The 18,548-nt window shown below is 42.1% G+C and overlaps 1 protein-coding gene across 1 annotated transcript; it reads left to right on the top strand.

The window, feature by feature from the left end:
* The first annotated feature begins 13,024 nt into the window (after nucleotides 1–13,024).
* Nucleotides 13,025–17,756, top strand: tbx3b (T-box transcription factor 3b). The gene is made up of 7 exons (XM_064971398.1): nucleotides 13,025–14,004; nucleotides 14,118–14,385; nucleotides 14,568–14,714; nucleotides 15,290–15,366; nucleotides 15,457–15,554; nucleotides 15,684–16,285; nucleotides 16,446–17,756. Exons 1-7 carry the CDS (start codon nucleotides 13,658–13,660, stop codon nucleotides 16,893–16,895), a joined length of 1,989 nt encoding a protein of 662 aa, XP_064827470.1. The 5' UTR covers nucleotides 13,025–13,657; the 3' UTR covers nucleotides 16,896–17,756.
* Nucleotides 17,757–18,548: the final 792 nt, after the last annotated feature.

Here is an 18,548-nt window from a genome sequence, read left to right as displayed (position 1 = left end):
ATCTGTGGGATGCAGGCACGCATAACGAACAAACCACTGTTAATTATTCCACTTATTCGCAAAGAGGCAGGCGCGAATAGAACTCAAGCCTCAACCACACCGACCGTTTTTTTAAAGTTTTGGTACATCAGAAGTACATTAATTTCCAATGGAACTTTGCGTTTGCCGCATGCGTTGCAGAGCAGTTGCTGTACATTCTGTGTGGTGCATGCGTTGGATTTTTCAAACATATGCATTAAATTGTATGCATAGACGGTTTGAACTTCTGTTGCACACATATCCATCCACATGATGCTCCGTGCCATTTTGTGCAAAAAAACTGTCGGTGTGATCGAGGCCTAAGTCAGATCAAGAATATAAGCATGCAGGGCCTGCTGAGTGACACAGCGGGCTAGAGGTGTCACTACAGACCCGGGTTCGATCCCGGGCTGTATCACAACAGGCCGTGATCGGGAGTCCCATAGGGTGGTGCACAATTGGCCCAGCGTTGTTCGGGAGAGTCTCCTCATATGTAGCTACGGCCATGAATGTAAGTGTCTCACGGTGGTCCCCTGAAACGTCATTGGCCCGTTACAACAGTGATGATGGACCAGAGTGGAGACATGGGAAACAGCACAGGTCCATGCAAACCACTATCCCTCATGTTACTGTATCTATATGCTCATTCTAGGAGCATTGCTTTTCCAATAGATATATGGTCTATGGCTCTATGCCTTTTCCTTTCAACCCGCATAAAATGAATGCACTGAATGTGGAATTTTGGCAAGCAGAATAATTTTTGAAAATGTGTTCCTATCTGTCTGTCCCATCCATATATTTGACATATTTTACCAACGGGCAACCGCCCCATAAAAAAAATATATAGATATCATTTTTTTAAATACATGTAGATTGATTGGGGAATGAAAACCAGGTGTGCAGGGAACAAGACAAACCAAATGGATACATGAAAAATGGAGCTGCGGCCTCCTGGGTGGCGCAGTGGTTAAGGGCGCTGTACTGCAGCGCCAGCTGTGCCACCAGAGACTCTGGGTTCGCGCCCAGGCTCTGTCGCAACCGGCCGTGACCGGGAGGTCCGTGGGGAGACGCACAATTGGCCCAGCGTCGTCCGGGTTAGGGAGGGCTTGGCCGGTAGGGATATTCTTGACTCATCGCGCACCAGCGACTCCTGTGGCGGGCCGGGCGCAGTGCACGTTAACCAAGGTTGCCAGGTGCACGGTGTTTCCTCCGACACATTGGTGCGGCTGGCTTCCGGGTTGGATGCGCGCTGTGTTAAGAAGCAGTGCGGCTTGGTTGGGTTGTGTATCGGAGGACGCATGACTTTCAACCTTCGTCTCTCCCGAGCCTGTACGGGCGTTGTAGCGATGAGACAAGATAGTAGCTACTAAACAATTGGATACCACAAAATTGGGGAGAAAAAGGGGTAAAATTCACAAAAACAACAAAAACAAAAATGGAGCTGCGATGGCTAAAAAGCCGGTGACGTCGACCGAACAAGGAGAGGAGCCGACTTCGGCGGAAGTCGTGACACGTGGGGTCCGTTGATCATTAGTTCTAATATTAAAAACTGCAAAATTTGCCTCCAGAAGATTAGCTGTAAAATTGCAAAATTCCTCCGTCCCATGGCAAAATGTGCAGAATTGCAGGAAATTAATTTACAAACTAAGTGGGGCGGCGGGAGAGGATACGCCACTGCGGCCCCCTCATGAGTTCCCTGATGAGTTCTGTTTTTTTTGTGGCCCCCCACCCCCATCAAAGTTGCCCTTCGCCGTTCTACCATCACTGTCATGATTAGCTTTTATCTCATCATTGCATTTACATTTGCTGTATGGTAGTCTATTTTACATTGTATGTGATGAATTCTATGGACATGGCATGGGAAACTTTCTTTCTTGTAAAAGTCATGCATTTATTAACACAACAATTTGAACGACCAGATATATGATACTATTTATAATAATCACAATGTAAATATGTGACATTTTTTAAAGATATGTTCTATGTTAACTCTTTGTTTAATCAGATAGATAGAACATATTTGCCATTGTGTTAACCAGGACTGGGTTAATTTGGACAGTATTCGTTGGGCCTCTTCTTCACATTGATTGTGTACCTGAGAATGATGAGATAATGAAGAGCCCTTAATGCTTCCTCTGTCAGGACAAGCTTCCTATAATCCATAGCCACTTATCCTGGCAATAACTGTCATCTGTATCTTCCTGCAGACAGCACACATTAAGAACAGACAAACACCTTTGGACATAAATATTCACACTATTCAAATCAAAGAATATTGTCAGGCCCATCAACAGGAAGACATAGAATGCATCTCAAATGGAACCCTATTCCCTATATAATGCATTGCTTTTGACCAGGGCCCACTCTGGTCAAAAGTAGTGCTCTATATGGGAATAGGTTGCCATTTGGAACGAGCTTATAGTGTCGGGTGGTCTTTCATGGGCTTCTTCTTCCTTATAGCTGTTTGTGCTGACGATAAGGAAAACACATTTTTTTTAAATTGAAGAGCTCATTTCCTAACTATCCTCTATTAGGGATGTCTTATCCAAGCACTTAAGTCAATATTTCACAGCCACAGTGACCTCATAAACACTATTGGTAAACACTAAATCAGTCATAGTGTATTCATTGGTCTTCATGGCGTTTACCGCTAACAATTTACAGGTAACTGCCAAAATAACGGAAACACTTGAGTAAATGAGGGATACAAAGTATATTGAAAGCCTGTGCTTCCACACAGGTGTGGTTCCTGCGTTAATTAAGCAATTGACATCCCATCGTGCTTAGGGTAATGTATATAAATTCTGGGCAAGCCATTATTTTGCCTACCATGGCTATGCCCCATAGGATGACAATGCCCCCATCCACAGGGCACGAGTGGTCACTGAATGATTTGATGAGCTTGAAAACGATGTTAACCATATGCCATGGCCGTCTCATTCACCAGATGTCAACACAATTGAACACATATGAGATATTCTGGAGAGGTGCCTGAGACAGTGTGAGAGAAAAAAATGAGTTAAAAAAAGAATGACAATTTTTTTGAAAGTGTGTGGAGATTTTTTCCAGTTTTTTTTCTTCCAGAAATCAATTCAAATGAAATGCCCTACAAAGCATCCAAGCTAAACCATGAAAATAGCATTCAGTAGATTCCATAACTGTTTAAGCCTAAATTATTCTAAAGTGGTGATGGATGGGAAAATATACATTGGGTTTAGACAGTAAGGTGTTATGTTCTTCTTATACATCTATGCCATTGAATTTGTAAGGCACTCTCCGCTATCAAAGCAAGACCAAGGTAACTTAAATCTCAGCATTTAATCGCCAAACTCTGCATTGAAGGATACCGATAGAGAAACAGCTGTTATCCTTGGTTTTAAACTGGTGTGGCACTCAGGATCTTGTGTGGGCATTGTATTGACTCATTGTGTGTGGGGCATGAGATTGGAGCACTTTCATTTTGCAGCAATTGTATGTGTGTGTGTTGGTGTGAAGGGCACGCAGGACTGTTTTTCTGGAGGGTCATTTAAACAGCACATAACAAAGTGATCATTCTGATCTAAGGGGCATGGACAGGAGATAACCTGCTCTAGGATGGGGTGTAAGGAGGCCAGTGGGATGGTCCAGTACATTCACATGGAGATGCTAGACATTCCTTGCATTTTCCCAAAGCTTTAGATATCCTTGTGAAGGCGAAGAAGGAATCCAGCCTTATTGCAAATGCAACACAATGTAATTTAGCAATATATGAAAGTACCACTAAATATGCATTGGGTTTGAGATGTTGACTAAAACATCTTTAGGTATAACACTTATCTTGGTGTGCTTGCTAATAGCCTTATATTGAGAAGCCTATTTGATATTCTATGTTAGTACTTCCAATGTACACTGAGTATACAAAACATTAAAAACACCTGCTCTTTCCATGACACAGTCTGACCAGGTGAATCCAGGTAAAAGCTAGGATTCCTTATTGATGACACTTGTTAAATCCACTTCAATCAGTGTAGATAAAAGGGGGGATACAGGTTAAAGAAGGATTTGTAAGCTTTAAGAAAATTGAGACATTGATTGTGTATGTGTGCCATTCAGAGGGCGAATGGGCAAGAGACAATATTTCAGTTCCTTTGAACGGGGTATGGTAGTAGGTGCCAGTTGTTGAAGTTGTTCCTAATGCTCGTATACTCAGTGTATAAGTACAGAACCACTAGTTAAAGGGGCAACCTGCAGTTAAAACAATAGCAAAGCTGTCACCACCACTGATTTGGTAAACAACTGAGGGATGGGGCTGGAGAAATGTAAACACTTTCAAAGTCATACAGACAGATATGGATCCATATTTTCCATATACAGTGGCAGTTTATCATTTTGTTGTTTACAAACATTGAATTAAAACAAGCTTATATTTGAGGTTTGGATGGGTTACTTAAGACAGTTAAACTAAGCTTGTGGCATTTATAAGTTATAATATTCACGAGTCAATGAGTATCATTATTTAAAGTACAAAAATTGATGTAACAACCACAGATTGCCCCTTTTAGTCTTGCGGAACAAGTCAGCCTATATAATGTCTGGGTATAAGACACATGATAAGAGGAAGAGGAATGTGATCTGTTTATTTGATTTCAGCTGCTGTGACTCACACACATATTGCAGGGGTGCAAGGCTGCTAACGGTTGTGTCTTTGGTGTAAAGAATCTGACAAGCTGGTTGACATTTTGAATGACTGCTTTTGAGTGGAGAGTCAGTCCCCTGGACCTCATAGGGTTTCCATTACCCTGTAGGGCAGTGTGAGTATGAGAAGAGTCTGAGAGTGTGTGTCTGAAAATAAGACTTTTATTATTTGTAGAGCTTAATGGTGCAATATGCAGAAATCAGTCAGCCATTTCCTGATTGATAAAATTCTCTAGCTGGGCTTGTTGTGGGCTAGCCTGGGGTTGGTGTGAGCTAGCCTGGGGTTGGTGTGAGCTAGCCTGGGGTTGGTGTGAACTAGCCTGGGCTTGGTGTGAGCTAGCCTGGGCTTGGTGTGAGCTAGCCTGGGGTTGGTGTGAGCTAGCCTTGGCTTGGTGTGAACTAGCCTGGGCTTGGTGTGAGCTAGCCTGGGCTTGGTGTGAGCTAGCCTGGGGTTGGTGTGAGCTAGCCTGGGGTTGGTGTGAGCTAGCCTGGGGTTGGTGTGAGCTAGCCTGGGGTTGGTGTGAACTAGCCTGGGCTTGGTGTGAGCTAGCCTGGGCTTGGTGTGAGCTAGCCTGGGCTTGGTGTGAGCTAGCCTGGGGTTGGTGTGAGCTAGCCTGGGGTTGGTGTGAGCTAGCCTGGGGTTGGTGTGAACTAGCCTGGGCTTGGTGTGAGCTAGCCTGGGCTTGGTGTGAGCTAGCCTGGGCTTGGTGTGAGCTAGCCTGGGGTTGGTGTGAGCTAGCCTGGGGTTGGTGTGAGCTAGCCTGGGGTTGGTGTGAGCTAGCCTGGGGTTGGTGTGAGCTAGCCTGGGCTTGGTGTGAACTAGCCTGGGCTTGGTGTGAGCTAGCCTGGGGTTGGTGTGGGTTAGCCTCTGTTAGGCTTAGTGTGGGCTAACCTGTGTTGGGCTTGTTGTGGGCTAGCCTGTGTGAGGCTGATGTGGGCTTGGTGTGTGCTTGGTGTGGGCTTGGTGTGTGCCCACCTTGCCCACGAAATACCCACGTGGGGCCAATGGGGTCATATTTGCTCGGTAAACACTTATGAACATTCAGCTCTCAAGTGAAGCATGAGCAATGATCCTCCGATTAGTAGGAGTGCAAAATTAAAATACAAAAAGCAAGATCCCCCTACAGTCTGTTGGCATAATAGAGCACCTGACTTGTTTAGTGGAACATTGTTCTTAATGACGGTGGTCACTCAACATCTATGGGTGCATCCTGAAAGCAGCAGTTCTTGTAGAAGTGTTGGTCTAAGTCATTGACTTCTATTGCCAAATTCTAGATGTTTGTTATTAAAAAGCAGAGCCACCATTGCCATGAAAGGAGTATGGTTATAGGGCAGAGAGAGAGAGAGAGAGAGCACAGGAAGGAAGACATAGGCTAGCCTTTTACTTCCTGCTTAACCCTGTGTGCCTCTTTCAACAATAGACACGAGGGAAAGGTGAAAAGCAGTAACTCGAGGGTTGTCTGTTTCAGAGAAGGATCAAAATGATGTAGAAATCGCAAGAGAATGTCAAGCTCTGAGAATGTTAGGGAAAGGGGATTAAGGAGGGGGGAGAGGTGGCCTCTTTCATTCAGAGGTAATGCAAACAAGGAAAAAAGAAAAACATACAGTATGTATTCTGCCTATCTACCTACTCCTAATTAAAATATCTGGCCTAATTAAGGGATTTGGGCATATTTTCTTTTCGAGTGGCCAATCTCGTCAAGAGGAGGTTGGGAGGACAAATGCTGAGGGCAGCCTTTGAGGATTGTGTATTCTATATTTTTTTTAACGAAGTCCCTCTAACAAATTCACCTATTTCTGTTAAATGCTTAAAAAATAATAATAATCCACTTCCCCCACACACAGGAAGGAAGAGGGACATCAATAAACCAACTCAGCCTCATTGTATAGTTGACCAAAAGAGTAAGGCAGCAAATTACCAGCTGAGTTTTGGGTTAAATCCCCAGGGGTTGTCAACAACAACCACGTACATCTTGCCACAGCTGCTGCTCTTTTGTTATTAATCAAGTATACTAAGAGGTTTCCATTTACCGGGAGGTTACTATCCAACTACATCTTATTTCTTTGCTAAACACCACAACAGAAGTTTACTCAGGATATGGCTGCCAGGGATCAGTACTGTTAAGACATTTGGGCTGATCACGAAAGCAGCGAAAATGATGAGGCTTTGTGCTGAGAGTAGCACTGTCTACTAAACTCAAAGGCTGTACAGTATATCTTTATTTCCACCTCAAATGTATGTGCCAAGGCCTGTTGAATGAAAATCACTATTCAGCAAATACACTTTCCATGGACCCCGAACTTTACACAAACCAAAGGTTTTATTATTGAGTAAAATTCATTTCCGCTTATCAATAACAACAAGGCTATAAATCCTTTTAAAGCTGAGTGAAAGAGGAAAGTGAATGAAAAAGGGTTGAGCAAGGAGGAGGTAGCAGGTCCCGAGAAATCAATTTTCACACATTAGAACTATTAGCTTATTGAGAGGTGGCTGACAGATTGAGGGTTTGCAGTTAAAAAGAGCTGTACCTGTGAAATAGTCTCTTCATCCAAGTATTGATGAGTGTGTGTGTGTGTGTGTGTGTGTGTGTGTGTGTGTGTGTGTGTGTGTGTGTGTGTGTGTGTGTGTGTGTGTGTGTGTGTGTGCCTGCGCACATGTGTGGGGGGTGGCTAAGTTGAGTAACCCGGTGTTTGGAGAAGCCCTTCCCATACTCTCCCAGACAGAACAGGACCACACCACTGTCAGCATACTCTTCATGGAAACAGCTCCAGCTAAACACAACACCATATCAAACTTAGCTAATTCATACTTGGGAAAACCATCAAACTCTGATTTGATGAAGGTATTTCAAACTGTTAATAACTTAGCTAATGCTGTAAGTTGAGAGGGAAGAAAAAGCTTGAGTCTTAAATAAATGACAGCCGGTTACTTCAGATGATTTCCCCTTCTGTGTGCTGTCCAAGCACCTCTCTGTCAGTGGCATCCTCTATCACAATACATACCGCCATAAAATCTCAAATATACAGACCTGTGTCAGAGCTATCCTTTACAAAAGGGCTGAGGAATATGTTCAAAGGGAGCTAGATGTATAATGTAGCCTATTCATTCTTTTCTTTTTCCTAATTGACCTTTCACTACTTTCATTATCTGGATTCATGTTCAATTCTGCAAGGGTGCTGGAACTGCGGGACTTTTATTCACAGAGTCTGGCAGTCCTTTGCTAATCTTGAAGAGTAGCTTTTCGCTGCACAGAACTGCCAATACAGTATATCTGAAGTGTTGTTGAGTGTGTTACTTTTACAATGTACCCAGTCCTAGGAGGACAGCTATCCATCTCAAAAGGCAGGACAGCGAGACAGAAACTCAGATGTCCCAAGATGGCTCAGGACAGTCTAATAGGAGTCTAGTAGGAGTCTAATAGGAATCTAATAGAAGTCTAATAGGAGTCTAATAGGAGTCTAGTAGGAGTCTAATAGGAGTCTAATAGGAGTCTAGTAGGAGTCTAATAGGAGGCTCATTGAGTCCCAGAACTATGATAAAATGTTAATCTCGTGTCAAATCATTTCCACCTGTGTATCAGGGGAACCAACAGGATCCTAAATCAGCTCAGAATTTCAAACTACACACTCAAATGAATAAACATAAACAAATAACCAGAAGGGGGACTCAAGCCCAATAGGGGTTGGCCTTGATATTTATAGGACCTATTGATCCCAGAGAAACAGTGAAGAATTTCCCGTTAGAATAGGGTGCCATTTGGGACACATGAGTGTACCAGACCTGGTAGTCTTTGGGGGGCATAGTGCACACAGCAGTGTGAGAGCTGTGTTCCTGTAGAGCCACCATGCTCCACTCTCCCTTCACGCCACTCAGATGTCACATTAATCATGCTGATCGCCAGCTGCCTCTAGTGTAGTCAGACGTCCCAGGCGGCATCACAAATGGCACCCTATTCCATGACAGAGTGCACTACTTTTGACCAGAACCCTATGGGCCCTAGTGCACTACACAGGGGATAGGGTGCCATTTGGGAAATATCCCCAGTCTATCTGTGCCAGTGGACCACAGGGAATGGTGACAGGCAGCCATGCTAAAAGTTCCCTTTCTAGCACTTTGTTGAAACATCATGTTTCACTTTATTTAGTTACCGTATAATTTAGTGAGAACAGCTTTATAGCTTTTGATGTTGATTCTGTCAAAGACAGATAATACTGGTATCTACTGTTCTCCGTGACGGAAGGGAAGATGAGGTGATGCCTTGTGAATGATAAAGGGGAAAGACAGTCCCTTGTGTGAAGTAAAAGGACATTGTCTGGATCATGGAGATAGTAATAGAACATACTGAAATATCTCCATGATGTGGCTTGTCCCCTATTTTCCCCCATTCCCAGGCCAGATATTCTGCTGACCAGTAAGGTGGTCATCAGACCCTTATATAACCACTACCTTCACATTAGTTTTCATAGTCTGCTCCATCACCCTGCCACTTGGCTGCTGCTGTGTGTTTGATGCCCAATCTACTCCAGGGCGTCGTCCCAAATGGCATCCTATTCACTACATAATGCACTACTTCTAACCACTGCCCATAGGGCTCTGGTCAAAGTAGTGGGGTATAGAGGGAATAGTGTGCTATTTGGGACGTAACTCAGGATTTCTCCTTTAGCACCTCTGCTCCTCTGTTTAACTACATTCCTTGTACCTGCAAAGTCCAAATGTGTTCAGTCACACTGACCTGCTACCATTAGACCATTCATCAGTGTTCAACTGCCGAAACATCAGAAGTGTTAGGGAGACAGCATGGCCATGGCGGTTTGGAGAGCTTCCAATGACCCTGGCCCTACCTGTGAGCTGGGATTCCATGGCTAGGCTAGAAGAAATGGCTAAATAATATGGCAAGATGGTTGACTTACATTGTATAGAATGCAATTATGAATCTATAGACCTTCAGTGCGAGTGTAGACTATTTTCTCAGACTTTTAGCGTGCTGTGGTTTGTCACCTAGTAACCAACACACTCCTCTGGCCATCTCACTCTACCTTATGACTAAGACATAACCTGAATTTAAAGTAACTTTGGTGCATAAAAGAAAAGGGACAATGCCTGTCAACATAACACCTTTACTTCCAGTGCCCAAGTGGTCAGGGAACCTACAGTGGAGGGTGGTACGTTGAACCCTGGCGACGAAAAGTTGATTGGCACGGCATGACCCAGGGGTGTACAACATGTGTAGTGTGTACACTGTTTCCACTATAAGGTGATACCAGTGCCGTCTTTGTTGATGACAGTTAGAGTTAGGTGACCGCAACAAGACTGAAATCTACTGCTGGCAAGCTCCCCCAAGGTCCCTCAACAAGTGTTGTCCCAGAGTCCGGACCCCTTATGTCCTTCATGTCCTAACAGGGGCATAATGTAGAAGTTTTGCAGGGAGAGGATGTCACTGGGCTGTGACCCAATAGAAATCTGCGGTTAGTCCCTTGTGACAGGTTTCACACGCAGCTTGTGGCCAAGCCCACAAATAACAGCCAGGCATCTTGTTTGCTCTCATTCTCCGGCTTGTTTCAGATTACTCAGTGGGCCTTTTTGAAGTTGGCTGATGGACAGGCAGGGTTTTCCCTTTCCTCTCCTGACAAAAAAAGATTGGGTCATCGTCAGTCCCATTCGCTGCTGGGTATCTAGTGTAACCCCAGAATACGACGCATATTTAGTTCAGGATTTGATCAGAGACACATAGAGACCTATACACAAAGGTTCCATGTTGAGGTATCATCTAATTTCACAGCGACAGTGACTGCCTTGCTTGAATTGTATTAGAAGATGAAAGCAACCTATAGCATAGTAGTACTGAGTCCTTGTAACAATTCACACAGATCCGGTTCTCAACAATCGCAGAAAGGAAATTAACATCGCCAGCTTTGGTGAAAGCAAACCAATGACACTGGAGGTTGAACGCCTGTCTGAGACTTTGTTGTCCCGAACCTGCTGCTCTCACTCAGTAAGAGGTTTCACTAGTACGTTCCTAGCCTGCCATGGACCATTGAGCAATAAAAAGCTCTGTAACTAAATCCAGAGACTAATCCATCCTGGACAATCACTGGCAGAACTTCTACACTACATGACCAAAAGTATGTGGACACCTGCTCGTCAAACATCTCATTCCAAAATCATGGGCATTATTATGGAGTTGGTCCCTCCTTTCCTGCTATAACAGCCTCCACTCTTCTGAGAAGGCTTTCCACTAGACGTTGGAACATTTTTGCGGGGACTTGCTTTCATTCAGCCTCAAGAGCATTAGTGAGGTCGGGAACTGATGTTGGACGATTAGGCCTGACTCGCAGTAGGCGTTCCAATTCATCCCAATTAAGGTGTTTGATGGGGTTGAGGTCAGGGCCCTGTGCAGGCCAGTCAAGTTTTTCCACACCGATCTCAACAAACCATTTCTGTACGGACCTCGCTTTGTGCATGGAGGCATTGTCATGCTGAAACAGGACAGGGCCTTCACCAAATTGCTGCCACAAAGTTGAAAGCACAGCATTGTCTAGAATATCATTGTATGCTGTAGCATTAAGATTTCCCTTCATTGGAACTAAAGGGCCTAGTCCAAGAAAAACAGCCCTAGACCATTATTGCTCGTCCAGCAAACTTTACAGCTGGCACTATGCATTCGGGCAGGTAGCGTTCTCCTGGTATCCGCCAAACCCAGATTCGTCCGTCAGACTGCCAAATGGTGAAGCGTGATTCATCATTCCAAAGAACGCGTTTCCACTGCTCCATCGTCCATATGCGGAAAGCTTTACACCACTCCAGCCGACGCTTGGCATTGTGTATGGTGATCTTAGGCTTGTTTGTGGCTGCTCGGCCATGGAAACCCATTTTATGAAGCTCTCGATGAACAGTTATTGTGCTGACGTTGCTTCCAGAGGCAGTTTGGAGCTTGGTAATGAATGTTGCAACGAAGGCGATTTTTACGCACTCTGCTGCTACAGCACTCGGCGGTCCCATTCTGTGAGCTTGTGTGGCCTACTACTTCGCGGCTGGGCCGTTGTTGCTCCTAGACGTTTCCACGTCACAATAATAGCACTTACAGTTGACCGGGGCAGCTCTAGCAGGGCATGCTATGACTGTGCCAGGTTGAAAGTCACGAGCTCTTCAGTAAGGCCATTCTATTACCAATGTTTGTCTATGGAGATTGCATGGCTGTGTGCTCAATTGTATACACCTGTCAGCAATGGGTGTGGCTGAAATAGTTAAATAATAATAAATAATAGAATCCACTAATTTGAAGGGGTGTCCAAATACGTTTGTATATAAGGTGTATATATATATACTATATATATATATATATATATATATATAGTAGCTGTGCAGAGCAAAGGCCCTGACTGTAGACTGTACCCATGCAGCCCCGTTCTCATGTCACAAGGCTGTCACAGTGTGGGTCCAGGAAGCCATGGGGCACAGGAATGGTGTGGGAAGACTGAAGCAAGTGAATGTGTTTTAATAGGCATACCAGTGTTTGGGATGGCCAATGGTATTTCCTTGATGATGCAGCAGTTGAAGGTGGTATTGGTCTATAAAATAAAACATTTGAGTATGTAATATGGACTGAAGATGGACTATTGAAACACTCCAGATAGAGTGACAAGAGAGGAGGTAGACAGAGTGATTGACTTTGAAATTGTTGTCTGGGGGTCAGACATATTTGCTGAAATGATCACTGTCTGAATGTATGATTTGAGAGATTAATAAACATAGCCTACTTGATGACAAGACTGTATTTGAATTATAGCCAGAGGCATTTACTTGAATTGTCAATCCTAATTATTTAAAATGAGCCTATAGTGGATAATAGTTGTCAAATATAAACTTGAAATATCTTTATGATTCTAATAATTCAAAAAGTAAGTTGTGCTTATAGTTAACGGATTAGCCTAAAGACCTTACACGTTTAATAACTAGACATTCTCCAGCCTTTTAGCTGGTAGTTTGGATAACCACACTTATTTATGATAAATGTGTAAGTCCACTATTTTGTGCTCATTCATTGTGAAGTGAAACATGGGCTACTGTCTACTACAGTATGGTTACATACCACACTGAATCTCTTCAATCACTGACTTTCTTGGGTGTAGCCTATGTTCTTTTTAAATGTCAGCAAGGCAATATAAATAGGACAAAATTAAGTCTACCCCGCCAAATTATTGATGAGAAGTGGAATTCAGCATCAGACGTACGTGGACAGCTCCTAGTTGCAATGGTGCGCACTAATCCTTCATTGCTCACGAACACTGACTATATGGCTCGACGTTTCTTGCAAAGTTTTCTTTTGATCACTAGTGAAGTGGCAGAGACCGAACTGCATATGAACCCAACACCCGATGTTACAATACTGCTTACTGAACCGCTCTACCCACCTGATCCGTGAAACCACACCCATAATGGAATATACAAGGTCCAAAGTGTCAAAGAGCCAATCAACTCCGGCTCGGACTTCGTAACGTATTCGCACAGTTCGGGAAGGAAGAACATGAGCTAAGTGCACGCTACATCTTTGATGGGATAGGCTATTGCCCCGATTCTGGGTTTGTTTTTCTCCTAATAGCCTAATATAATGCTAAGAATAGAAGACGATTCCTTGGAATGAGAGGGAGATGCACTTATCGAATGCAACCGGTAACATTTGTTCGGATTTAACACAAACTAGCCAAATCGAAATTTGAAATAGGTGGCATATGGGTAGGCCTACTTGTGTCTTCTGAAAGGGGTAAGCTACATTGTAATTACGATGAAATGGCAACGAAATACCAGCTTGAAATACACTTGAGAAAACGTGACAGTTTGACTGAATATAGCTTATTCCAAATATCAAAACGTGTGCATTTAAGAAAGTATTGAAGACATCGGTTGTCCTACCTTGACATGAAGAGGATTCACTTTTGAATTAGAGATCCACTTGTACCAGGAGATATGGCATTCCAACCGTTTTTACCAAACACTGCTTCGGATTTCACCCTCGACGCAATGCTGGCCCGACAATCTCCGTTTTTTCCTGCTATTGCGTTAACTTCCCACGGGTCTCTTCACATGCCTGTTGCGCAAAGGCATCGCATGCTGGATCCGGTCAATGCTGAAACGATCCTCCGCAAAGCCTCGCTGGAACAGCATAATGCAACCCAGTCTGCCAAGCTCAGTCCTCCTAAAACGCTGGAGACGGAAGCCACGGAGGATGATCCAAAAGTTCACTTGGAGGCAAGGCACCTTTGGACACAATTCCACAAATTCGGCACTGAAATGGTCATAACAAAATCAGGAAGGTAAATGTTCTAAAATATCATCGATAACCATAGCCTATAAAGTTATTCGTTTTTTTCAGCCTATATTCTATACGTCTGTGATTTAGAATCGATGTGTTTAACCTTTTCTCCAGGCGCATGTTTCCACCGTTCAAAGCAAGATGTACTGGCTTGAACCAAAGGGCAAAATATATTTTGCTCGTGGACATTGTTGCGGCCGACGACTTCAGGTACAAGTTTCACAACTCCCGTTGGATGGTGTCAGGAAAGGCAGATCCTGAAATGCCAAAGAGGATGTACATACACCCAGACAGTCCCGCTTCTGGCGAGCAATGGATGTCAAAAGTGGTCAATTTTCACAAATTAAAATTGACCAACAACATCTCGGACAAGCATGGGTTTGTAAGTTCCAAAAATACTAGCGTTTTGTGTTAATAATGTAGTCTATTTATAGTGCAGTTTAACTAATGTAATGTATTGTTATATTGAAATATAACTGAAAGACTAGTTTTTCTTAAACTAAAGTTCGAGTTGATGACTAGGCCTAGTTTATTATTTAAAATGTATGTTGTCTCCAATTACAGACGATTCTTAACTCAATGCACAAATACCAGCCCAGGTTTCACGTTGTGAGGGCCAATGATATCCTCAAACTACCTTATAGCACGTTCAGAACCTATGTCTTTTCTGAGACAGAATTCATTGCTGTGACTGCATATCAAAACGACAAGGTAGGCACTCATTAATTTCATAAAGCAAATTTCAGAATATCAATGTATTTTTCGTATTGATAACACCCTGGAAAATATAAATAATATATATATACATACTTATACATACTTATACACACATATTTATATATATATATATATATATATATACATGTATATATTATGCATAAAGAGTTTGTAAAGAGTTTATAGATGGTGATGAACAATTATTGCAGTTATATAGACTTCAATCCTGATCTAAATTCAGTACTGACATATAGGCCGAGCTATACACTATAGCATATTATGCCCAAGGCTCAATATTCGGCAAGTAATGAAATGTTGATGTTTGTGTTTTCAAATATTTTGTTGTAATATGCAATATATTTACACAACGTTTATTTACTGCTTATAAACCCTTTACAAATTTCTTGTGGACAAATATTTTGTTGGAATCGTTTGAAGGATTTTATAGGCCAACTCCTGGTTTATCACTAGCCTATAGCCTATGAGACTATGATTAATAGTGTTAAAATGTAATTACTGGTCTAATGTTTAGAAACATTACAGTCCTTAACAGTCATTTCTATTTTCAGATCACACAACTGAAAATTGATAACAATCCTTTCGCCAAAGGATTCCGTGACACTGGCAATGGTAGAAGAGAAAAAAAGTGAGACAAAAAACGAGAAATGTAAATCTAAATACTTCTAGAAACTCTTAATTGTCAATAGGCCTACTAAAATGTTCATTTTTTTATTAGGAAACAATTGGGGATAAATATACAAAAGTTCAGTGAAACCTCTGGTGACTCTTTGGATGAGGCTCCACTGAAAAGCGCAGGAAATGCAACGTCAATTGGTGAGTTTGTATGATAACGAATTGAATACATTTGTACCTTTCGTACCATAATATATTGTAATGGTAAAATGTTTAGCCTCAACTTGTTTTCAGTTTACAAACAACATTGTATTTAACCAATCATGTTAGAGGGCTGCCAAAGTGACAACGAAAGCGGTCAAGAAAGCAAACATTGGAATAATGTTGGACAAGACTTGAGAAAAACCTCAACCACCACAGAGGAACTGACACCTGAGCCAAATGTCACCACATTCCACGACAAAGCGGACAGGGCTTCAACGGACTCACTTAGGACCGAAACAGACTCAGAGGATCCAAAAGAGGACCATATAAACTCCATAACTGGTGGTATGACACGTTGCTTTGGAGCAGAGGATCCGAGGGCAACAGAACACTTCCAGCCTTTAACCGTGGAAACGGACCAAAGTGCTCACATCACAGGCCTAGGACGCAGTTTTTCACACTGCTATTCTTATCCACCGGATTGGACAAGATATATTCTCAACCCCTTGGGTGTCGCTCACCGTCTCCTACACAATGCCCAAGTCAACATGCAGGGAGAAACTTTATCCAGTGTAGCAGCAACAGCAATGGGGCACATGCTGATGGCTGTGTCATCTGGCGGAGTGTGCTCCATGGGCACGGCTGGTATCCCAGTATCTTCTGTACAAAGAGTGTCAGGAACGTCAGGATTACCCTTGAACTTTCAGCATCATGCTATGGCATCACAGGTATGCCTACCATCTATTAATTCAGCAACACTACTCAACAGGCGGCTTTTACGCTTATGACGTCGTAAATTGATTAGGCTAATTTAAGTAATGAACATAAGTAATGCAAATAACAGCAAACTTTGCAGCCCTAACCGCTCTTTCTTTGTTTCCCATATAGGGCCTCACGGTTTCTCCTTTTGGTGCTATTTTCCCCTATCCCTACTCCCATTTGGCCGCAACGGCTGCTCTCTCCACCACAGCATCAACCCCAGTGCATCGCCGCTCAGTAACCCCAGTGCATCGCCGCCCAGTGCGCCCTCCTACCCGGTTCAGGCCATACTTAATTTCCAATAGAGTAGGCCTACCAGACAACTGTTCGACGCCCCCGACATCTATTCGCCTTATGACGGATAGAGACGTGAATTGTCACACTATTGCAAATAGTCCGATTGCTGCTCCATTGCACTGTAGGCCTATGTCAGAGGTAAACAGCGATTCCTCGCTACATAGTTCTGGTGCGTCAGCGGCAAAACGTGTATCCAGCAAGGATTGCATGGATCAGCTTCAATGTATACAACAGTTGGTCAGAGGTATTGACTCCTATCAAGACAGAGACTCATATTCCTAGGTCATAAATCTAACAAACTGATTACAATTTAGATTTTTTTTTCATAGCCTGATGAATGAAGATTGAGATGTTTGCTATTATACCAAACGGCATTTTAACATTTCTAATGCGGAATGTTTGCATAATAGATAACATTGTTTGCGTCTGTGAATTATGGTTGCGCTTGTGTGTTGATGATACTGTAATTTGTTCACTAATGGCACTGAAGTTTATTTGCAATAAATCCCTAATGTTTTTATATATCACTTAGCCATGCAACGAACCGCTATAAACCACTGTATTTTACAACCAAAGCACGTGTGTAGTTCAAATATGATTTATTTCTTGATCTTGACAAAATAGTTAATAAGGACGTTTTGAAAATTCGTTTTAAATAACCATTCTATGGAGGAATGTTTTTGCTGACTTGTTTGTTAAACATTGAAAAGTCAATGGCGTTGCTTCGGTCAGTTAATCAATATCATTTGCAGTTTCAGTAAGACAACATAACCATTTCATGTCGTGGTGTGTGTTTTGTCCTCTTAATTTTTTATTTATTTTATCTTTAATCCCAGCGCCTGTCCCCGCAGGAGGCCTTTTGCCTTTTGGTTGGCGTCATTGTAAATACGAATTTGTTCTTATTAGCTGACTTGCCTAGTTACATAAAGGTAAAAAAAAAAAAACTATTTTTATTTTCTGTAATTATGTGCATGCGTTGTAGATCAACATACATTGTCACAATAGTTATTGCCTATCATTTATTACAACCCATTATATGCCTACAAAGCTCTTTGTTATAACATGTTTGTTCATTTGAAAACTGCTCTTGAATGCGTGACATCAACGCAACAAAATAATGTTAAACGAAATAAAAGTATACTGTTTTAATGATTGAGGAGGTTCTTGGAATGGATGCTCATGTTTGTGCATTTTATGTTTGAAAAGTTTCAGTTGATTTAAAACGAAAAAAGTTCTAAATTAATTTCCTACCTCCCTACTGTGTGCGTTTTTAACATGTGCAGCCTAAAAGTATATAAAATACATTATTAGGCTAACCTACTATTACGGTAATCGTTTACTATCATAGCGCTTATAACTACTAAACTACTACTTTGCAAATATATATATATAATTATATATATATATATATAATTATATATAGATATGTAAATGATCCCGTAAGTTTCATATGATGATCTATATGAACAAATTATTACAAAACATTTATATTATAAACATAAGTTATTGTTCTTTATTGCATAAGCCTATATACTTAACAAATATATACTTCACTTTTTAGCCCCTTAGATGTTGTTCTGGTATGGGCCTACAGTACACAGTCTTCATATTCAACGATCATGCTTGAATACAAATATTGTTTATCAAATACATTCAGCATCATAGTTTTTATTTCGAAAACGTTTTATTAAAATGTCATAAAATCTTCGAAAATATGAATGGCAAGGTTATTACGAGCATTTAGTGTTTTGATTTATGGAGATATATAGCCTACCAGCACGTGCAGTATTACTAAATAACAAATAATTTGGCAGGTGGGAGCTTCACCTGCCCTCTGATAAGTGAAAGTTTCCCATACATTGCTTAAACCAATCAAACCCTTTCATATCTCCACAAGGGCGTGGCTAAAAAGGATACAGCTTGTGTCAAATTAAC

This window comes from Oncorhynchus masou, chromosome 1, assembly GCF_036934945.1.
Source record: "Oncorhynchus masou masou isolate Uvic2021 chromosome 1, UVic_Omas_1.1, whole genome shotgun sequence".
Taxonomy (NCBI): domain Eukaryota; kingdom Metazoa; phylum Chordata; class Actinopteri; order Salmoniformes; family Salmonidae; genus Oncorhynchus; species Oncorhynchus masou.
Note: the sequence above shows the minus strand (reverse complement) of the source record. Positions and strands in the feature narration are given on the sequence as shown.

Coding starts and splice junctions, on each gene's coding strand:
- tbx3b (XM_064971398.1), top strand. CDS start 13,658: ATGGCATTCCAACCGTTTTTACCAAACACTGCTTCGGATTTCACCCTC. Junction 14,386..14,567: donor TCTCGGACAAGCATGGGTTT/GTAAGTTCCAAA, acceptor CTCCAATTACAG/ACGATTCTTAACTCAATGCA. Junction 15,555..15,683: donor AGGAAATGCAACGTCAATTG/GTGAGTTTGTAT, acceptor CAATCATGTTAG/AGGGCTGCCAAAGTGACAAC.